The sequence below is a fragment of the Aptenodytes forsteri genome, unplaced genomic scaffold, assembly GCF_000699145.1.
Source record: "Aptenodytes forsteri isolate BGI_AS27 unplaced genomic scaffold, ASM69914v1 Scaffold83, whole genome shotgun sequence".
Lineage (NCBI taxonomy): Eukaryota > Metazoa > Chordata > Aves > Sphenisciformes > Spheniscidae > Aptenodytes > Aptenodytes forsteri.
Window position 1 is genome coordinate 2,522,529 of NW_008795371.1, and position 8,857 is coordinate 2,531,385.

The 8,857-nt window shown below is 40.1% G+C and overlaps 1 protein-coding gene across 7 annotated transcripts in view; it reads right to left on the reverse strand.

Annotated features, from left to right (window-relative positions):
* Positions 1-451: 451 nt before the first annotated feature.
* Positions 452-8,857, reverse strand: part of TCF12 (transcription factor 12) — a 178,416-nt gene continuing 170,010 nt past the window's right edge. For all 7 annotated transcript variants that reach the window (XM_009280362.2, XM_009280361.2, XM_009280365.2 and 4 more), the window contains 3 exons: positions 7,859-8,091; positions 4,441-4,594; positions 452-2,748 (listed from right to left, as the gene is read on the reverse strand). In XM_009280362.2, coding sequence (XP_009278637.1) covers positions 4,452-4,594; positions 7,859-8,091 — 376 coding nt within the window. In that variant the 3' untranslated portion in view covers positions 452-2,748; positions 4,441-4,451. The remainder of the gene's footprint in view (positions 2,749-4,440; positions 4,595-7,858; positions 8,092-8,857) is intronic.

Sequence of the window (8,857 nt, forward strand, 5' to 3'; positions counted from 1 at the left end):
ACTTCCCCCCCCCCCCTTTTTTTTTTATAAAACCTACGTAGATGCATCTCAGTCAGTTCAGAAGTAACTGAGCACTGAACGTCAATGCACAAAAGGAGCTTAGATCTTAGCAACCTATCTTAAGGACAGGCAAAGTAAAGGAACAAGATGTAGCAGGAGGCACATGCCTACAGGATCAGCTTCTGCTCTCAGTTTGGTATTTGCCTGTGCAATCCCCCTTCTGCGCAGCAGCAAAGGCAGGTTAGGTACTGCTCCTCCTCAGCTCGCTGGGAATGTCTGTATTGACTTCACAGGGAGCAGCCACGACACTTCGTGTGCCTGCAAGTTATGCTGCGTACCTTGAGAATGTACGTTAGAGGTTTTATTCAGATAAAGGTGGGAGCTGGTTTTGCCAGTGTTTTTCAAGCAACACATTACCTATGAGGAGAGAGAAATTTAAAAAACTCACTGATTTACCATGTTAAAAAAAGATGGCACATTTATTGCTACATAAATGTTATATACATAGTGTTTTCTGTTACATTGACAGAAATTTTTTTGAACTTCTTGCTGCTGGTTGGAAAGGTTTATCAGCAATACCTTGAAATTTGACACAGGGTACAAATCTGCAATAAACCAACAATGGAAACTGGAGAACAAGATGAGAAGCAATTCATCTCGGACAATTAGCTCTTACAATACTCCATAGGTACTACACGGTATGCTAGAACCCTACTATGGTCTTACAATGCTATTGTAAATTTCTGATATTAATGAACAGGTTATGGTAAATAACCCTACATTTTTACTACCTAATATAGTAAAATAAAGTAAGAAACTTTTTACTGAAAACTTTTTCGATTTCAAAAATCTAGAAAGAGTAATATTTAGAATTCAAGAAATTTTCTTACAAGATTATTGTATAAAAGACTAGCTACAGTGAAAAATAAGCCAAATGTTTTTTTCTTTCTATTTTATGAAGGAAAGCTTCTGGGCATACTGCAAAGTCTAATATAGCCAAAAAGACAACAAGCTTAGAAGGAAAAAGGCCAGGCAGTGGCACGTGATCACTTTCACACGTCATAAGCAACAAATTTGTTTAGCTGATAAACACTGAAATGAAGAACAAGGCCACAGATATAATCAGGTGTTATTTGATGATATATGCAAATTAAAGTAATAGAAATGAGTCCACTAATTCCACAAACTCTTTTGTTAGGAACCATCCAAAACATGAGCTTAAATTCATTAGTTTATTTTAACAATCCATCTTTTGTTCTTTCAAATTAAATGACTTCATAAAAATTACTGGTTTGTTCCTGTTTTGTGTGTGAACCAATTGCCAGTGATGAAAGATGCACTATATAAACAATAGCTCAGACAACCTTGGCTTAGGAAATTTCCTCCCATGGTCATTGCAGTGGAAGACAGTTTCCATGGAAGTTCAAAGGGATTTTAACCATTTCAACACATCTGTGACAAAGGAATACTTATGGACACTGTTCCGGTGGAGAAACATTTAAAGGTTTAATGCTAGTATGGCTTGGGAGGGGGTCATTCATTTGCATTTGACTCACGCTATTTTTTTTTCTCCACTGACAAGCCATACAAAAATGACAAGATAATTAATGTATACAGTAAGGAAAAATTGGTGACCATTGCTCTTATATTCCATTATGTAAGTAAGCCCACCTTGCTGGTGGTTATATCATCACACTACCTGCCACGGTGAATTTAGGATTTTACTATTCACCAAAATTACAGCCTGAAAAAAATCTCCTTTGTATTTTAATGCATTTTGTGCTTACGTACAGCTAACACTTTACATGTACTATATGTAGTACTTACTGCTCGGAAAACAAAGCAACTCTAACAAAGTAGATTCTCCCCACCCAATTTACACTTCACGTTACAAGCTTTACTATGAAGCCTAGAAGCCTAAAAAGGTTTTGTTTATAATTAGAAAAAAAAAATGTTTGAGGAAAGTCTGAGGGAAAATAAAAATCACTTTTTAAATCCAAGAAATGTTATGGTCACAGCATTGCTCCTGCCTGCAGCCTTCACGAGGGCTCTTACTGGCTTGAAGCACGGAGCTCAGTATGGAAGGGTAACTATGACCATAACTGTTCAGATTACCAGAGACCAAAAATAACATAAAAAAAGCTATACCAAGGAATAGTTTCCTATTGCATGGAAAACACTAGTCATATGGCAAAAGGAGAGGAAAGGACGACAAAAGACTTTTCCCTTCCTTTTTTAAGACACTAATAGGTATGCTGGGAATGCTACGGGTCGACGGTTGTCACTGCTTTGTTCTCTGAATGTGAACAGCTTTAGTAAATGGCATCCAGCTGAAATCTTATCAGCTTTTAACATGTTAACTTTTCCCTTTATATGTAGACCTTTACAGTTCCATAACAATAAATAAAATTTGTAGTTACAATGCATTTGTCAATTCAGTTTAGGCACAAGGCAACTTCCACAATGAGTGGAGAGATCACAACAGTCTCTGATTGTGCAGAAGCGACACACTGCTTGCAACAGAATGATATGTTCAGAGTATTTCACGGGCTGAAATTCTATCTGAAGATCTTGTATCTTCAATCCTGATGCAGGTGTTGACCAGTAGCTTTGATCATAAGATTGCATTTGGGTTTCTTGCTTCAAGTGTTTTCTCCTGTCAGGTTTGTGTCTTCATATAATGTTAGTTGTCTGTGTCCTTGTGAAGAAAGGTCACCTTCTGTGTATCCTACCAATAATTCTGGAATTCTAGAAAGAAATTTGGGAGAAGAAAGGGGTATTAGGAAAAGAATCAGTAAGATGCGTAATATCAACACCAGAAAATTATTTAAACTGTTTCTTATGGCATTTTCAGTCGGTTAAGTGCAAAAGAAAATCCCGCTGAGAGGCCTTGAAATCCTTCTTCCCAGAGATCTCCATATTGAATATGATAGATTGAACAGTTTACTCTCGGGAACCTTCTATTAGGGCTCTCTGGGAGAAAGAATAATCTGCAAATCTCAGACCTTTGATTTGTGTTTGACTTTGTTCTCTAAAATAAGCAGGAGATGGTACCTCATTTAATTGCCACTGCTGAAGGTACGCAGTGCCATATACCTAACGAGCCTGTACAGCCTCTTCGTGTCAACGTCACACTTCAGGCATCTTACAAAGTTATTGCTATTAAAAAAGCAAAGATACAGTAAACTTTTGAAAGTGGTTCATTGCATTAATATGGCAAGAACAGACTATCAATTCTGCTGTAAATCAAGAATTATCTGACGATTTAGAAGTAGCCTATTGCTCTGGTATGAAACAAAACACGTCAAAGAAATTCAAAGCACCTTGTTCTCCTAAAAAGAAAACCCATTTCATTTAGGGAGAAAGAAGCTGCCTATAAGGGATGGGGAAAAAGTACTGACGCGAATAAGGCTTGTTATTGAAATGCCATGTTGCTGCTTTCTAAGGAACACCAGGGAATGAGCAGCTTCCATGGGACACGTTCTGGCAAGATGCGTGCCTTTACCTTAAGCTGAAATAGAAGCAAACCAGTCTATAGACACAACAACAAACCGCCTCCCAAAACAAAATTCAGTGAAGTTACGGATTAAAATAAGGGCATTGAACCTGATCTCTTACTCTTTTTGAAAAGACATGGAATACCCAGAATTTTTTCTTCTCAAAAATCAAGTCTTTCCCAATTATTTGAAAAACCCAACCAACCAACAACACGTACTAAAACCAGAAGACCAATACTCCTGTAAGGCCTCCCCATCAGCACGTTTTAAATGAACTCTTGCGCGTTGGACTACAACGGGGCTTTTGGAAACACTGATTTACCTTGCAAAGCTGAAAACTTTACTTTTTAAATCTTAACTATCTTCACTTATACAGGTTGTGAATTAGGATAGTTAGCAGTCCCTGTTGGGCAAATGATACAGGTTAGAATGAGTGGCCTTAAGCCAGATGGCATGTCTCCGAGATGCGACGTCTCTCTAACTGTTTGTATCAGTACTGGGCGTCTCCGAGATGCGAAGTCTCTCTAACTGTTTGTATCAGTACTGGGAAACAATACATGGATTTTTCAATGAATGAATGTGGTATTTAGACCATTTAAAGAGGTATAATTCATCTCTATTACGCTTAGCTTATCTGGCAAGCTGGTAACTATTCATTTGATGTCATGCCAAGAAGGCCACCTGAGCCAAGAGATGTAGCCATTGGCAACAACGCATGGAAATGAAGAGACTTTAACGACAATTTCTTGGGCATTTGTTTTATTACAAAACTAAACAAATCTGCATGCTTTTGCTTATGCTCAGAGATACGAAAGCACTCAGCAGCATAAAGAAGTTTGGTGCCAGTGGCAGCTCAGACACTAAGAATAAACTTGTCTAGATCTCCCAAATTTTAGGCAATAAAAAGCAACAAGAGCCACTCCCCTCTAGACAAGAGACGTACCTGGCTGGTGTTCACATATGACCCATAGGGTTGGTAGTTTCACTCAGGCCAGGGTGGCTTCCTGGGTGTGGTGTTGGCGGCTCTGCCGATACGGCAGAAACTTTTTCTTCTTCCCTTCTCTTAAGGCAGGCTGCTTTAGGGTTTAGGTTTCGTTCTGTAACAGAAAAATGATTCTTTACATCCTATACGCTGATACAAGGGGAATATCGATACATTAACCACTGTAGTAAGAACAGCTATGCAGCTTCCCTCTTCGAACTGCTCATGTCCCCGTGTTAAAATGCAGGTGTCTAAAGCTGCAGACAAGCACTACTGAAAATCCTACCTGGCATCTCCTAAAGGGGTATTTAAAAAAAAACCAAACAAGCTTTACTAGCTGCCTACATACACCTTCAAAAAACTTTGAAAAAGTACCTCTCCGTCACCAGAAGTTGCTGAAGTGCAAAATGAGAACTGTCTGTAATTGACAATGTAATAAAACAGAGATTTGTGTGTTTTGTTGGTATGTTGAAGTCATACCAACCCTGCTGACATCACACTAGTTTTAGTAATGTTCCTGCTTCTTTCTTCACCTTAAGTATTAGCCCGCTCTTAGAACAGGGGAGGTAGAATGTCCTAAGTCGATAGTTCTCTTCATACCCTCGAGTCTGTGAAATCATCTTGTGCCCACCTCACTCACATTGAAAGAATACGATGACAGTCACACAGAGCAGAAGGATTCTTTTTTTTTTAATCCGTATTTCCTCTCACATTAAAGTCAGTACTTTGTAATAGCCAGCTGTGAACTAGCTTTCAAGATATTTCCACCCGTATGTTTCCTCTTCCCCAATTAGCTTCAATAGATGTAGATTTGGATCTAGTTTTCAAATAATGACAGTTTCTAAAAGTCAACTGTTTCTGTTCTTCAAAATGGCTCTTCGTGAATCAAAATAGAAAAGATGTAAGTCGCAATGGCCAGAAAGACACACAAAAGCTATGCAATATATTCTACCGGCACACGTTGAATTTAATCGACATTTTGAGGTATTTTTCTAGCTGTCGGTGAATTCTGTTTTGCGGTTTAAGGTTGCAGATACAATTTTAACTGCAGGGAGACTGCCAAAACCGAACGGACAGCACAAGCCCTTCTCTGGCACTGCACAGGCGCCCCGCTAGTAATTGCAGTTTGCTGACCCCTGTGCATTTTACAAGGGGTAGAATCTAGCTAATCTGGCAGAGGCAATTTTGGAGGGACTTGCTAATTCTGCTTTCACCCAAGTCATTATCAACAGCCTCCTACTGCATTTCCTAAGCATGAGCACTCCCAAAGAGTCTACTGGAAAAAAAACCTGCTAACTTTCCTTAATCACAGTTTTCTTTGTTTAAATGTGGCTTGCCTTGAAGTTTTAAAGAAGATTTAATTACGTGAGAACTTTGAAAGGAAGTTAATTTACAGTGATTTAAGAAATGGAGATAAAAATGCTAGCCTACAGTTAGAGCTTAAAATCTGAAATGTTTCATTTTGAATAGCACCAATCACAAAATGAGAAGCTTCATTACCAGCAGAGAGAGGAAATGGTTTATGCAATTATATAATGCACTGGTGAGAGCTCCTCTGGGCGCCGCACAAAGCTCCGGTCACTCACTTTCAGGAACAGGTGCAAAGAAAGACGGGCGAGATAAAATGGGGAACACAGCCTCCCTCACAAGAGGCACGGTGTGCTTGTGACAGGCTTCCTCAAATGCACAGAGAGTAGGTGGTGAGATGTAAACGGAAAAGCTCTCCATTTACACTGCCTCCATTTACACTGCCTGTAGAACCGGTCCAATTTAACTGGGAGTACATTTAGAAAAAGATTTCTACCAGAGACATAAGGTTCGGAAGCAACCTCTGACCAAGGCAGAAGTGATTTTATTAATTTTCACACAGAGCTTTCTGTGGATTACAGAATCTGTGAGAGCAGGGAGATGGACTTGATGGTTTTTAAACATTAAAAACCATGCTTGATTAATGTTATTCTGACCTCTTCGTAAAATTCAAGCTTATCTTCAGACTATGGCAAACATTTGCAGACCAAAACAATTCCCAAGATCAAAGTCTCAGAGATGCTGAAGTAGGGCTTTACCACGGCACTAGTTGGTGTCTCATCTGCACAGTAACTAGTTGCTCTACATGCCTTGGAAGAACTCTGACTGGAGACAGTGTTTCTTCATTAAAAACTGGGTCAGTGAAACTCTGCCTGAAAACATAGCATCTCATCCTTACTACAGGGTACATAAGCTTGTGCCAAGTTATTCACTTTGTCACTTTCAATAAACTTTTAACAATTGCTTTGATCTCCCGTGCAAGATGCAAGCAACAAATTAGGAAATGGAAGTAAAAAACAAGGTACGCAAAAATAAAACATTGACATCATTCAGTGACCTCAGCGACTCAAGGATGTAGCGCATCAAGCAAATATGACCACTGATATCATCCACGTCTGAAAGACTTTTCCAGTCACTTGATGCACTTCCATCAGTGAGACACCAAGGAAGATGGTTATTCGCTAGCAGTTCAGAACAGCGAAACATGAGGACGCTCCCCCCTTTAAGTGCCACCTACGTAGAATAGACTAGTTCAGTTGGAAGGGACCTACAACGATCACCTAGTCCAACTGCCTGACCAGTGCAGGGCTGACCAAAAGTTAAAGCAAGGTGCCTCAGAACTTCAACATGTCTTTGACACAAGTTTAAAGGGAGACTAACAGACAACTGTAGTTTCACCAACACACGAGAACGGAACAGCTGAAGAACTAAACATGATTCCTAGAACTATCTTTCCTTAAGAGAGTGAACTGCACAAAGAATTCTTCCTGCTCCCCCTGCCAATAGGCCTATTATTTCTTTCCTGGAAAAATTTAAAGGAATCGGGGAAAGAAAATACATGCAAAACCAGCCCTGATTCAATTAAAGTAGAAGTAGGTTTCCTTCCTCCTCCCCAGTATATGTTTAATGCAAACCCCTAAGTAAACACAGTTAAATTCACTGCATTTCAGTGTTTTGATTATGTAGGGTTCCTCTTAAACTAGATCTCTTATTTTTGCTAAAGCTTCCGCACTACTAAATAAGTGCTTGTTACAATTTAAAGCAAGATGTGTCAATATTTTAATCAGTTTTCCTTGAAAACATAGGTGAAGAGATGGCTAATTGCACAGGAAAAAAAAAACCCAGAAAGTTCAAAGTAGAAACCTAATACCTCCCCTTCTCCCCCCGCCTTTAAAAAAAAAAAACAAAAAGTAATTATTTGCTTTTCCTAAAGAACTTCAACATCATTACAGAACAGCAAACATACTTTTAGTAACTTGTGCATCTAGTGATGCAGATTTCAAGAGACCGACACTGTTCCACGAACAAAGCTACCACGCAAACTGCCACAGCACGATGACGGGCTACTGACCTCTCACTTGCTGCTCTAGACTGAGGATGACTGCCACAGCCTGGTGAAGAATAAGCAGTTTCGTCTGTGGTTTTTCACTCTTCAGATGAAGCTGACACATACGGCCAAGTTCTTTAAATGCCTCATTAATATCTCGTACACGCAAACGTTCTCTAGCGTTATTTGCCATTCTCCTCTCCTTTTCTCTTTCTATTTTCTGCTCTGGGTTTAAATCCTCATCTTCATTAGTACTGCTGCAAGAAAGTAAAAAAAAAAGTATATTGAAATATCACTGGTATTTCAAACAAGTGACCCTGCTGCTGGTTCAAAATTTTCAGTTGATGAAATTAAACTTCTTCCCACTTAATCTACTTCACATTGAAGTATATTTAGATAAGAAAGCGTTAGATATCAATGCTTAAGTATTCAAGGTGATTCTTGCTGTTCCTGCCTTTTCCTGAAAATAAATGTTAAATGGTTTCTGCCTGAAGAATATCCACAGAATATTGTCTACAGACGGTAAACAGATGTCATCCAGAGGGACCCCGATAGGCTTGAGAGGTGGACCCGTGCGAACCTCATGAAGTTCAACAAGGCCAAGTGCAAGGTCCTGAACCTGGGTCAGGGCAATCCCAAGCACAAATACAGGCTGGGCAGAGAATGGATTGAGAGCAGCCCTGAGGAGGAGGACTTGGGGATGTTGGTTGATGAGAAGCTCAACATGACCCAGCAACGTGCCCTGGCAGCCCAGAAGGCCAGCCGTATCCTGGGCTGCATCAAAAGCAGCGTGGCCAGCAGGTCGAGGGAGGTGATTCTGCCCCTCTGCTCTGCTCTGCTCTGGTGAGACCCCACCTGGAGTCCTGCGTCCAGCTCTGGAGCCCTCAGCATAAGAAAGACACGGACCTGTTGGAGCGAGTCCGGAGGAGGGTCATGAAGATGATCAGGGCGATGGAACACCTCTCCTATGAAGACGGGCTGAGAGAGTTGGGGTTGTTCAGCCTGGAGAAGAGAAGGCTCCAG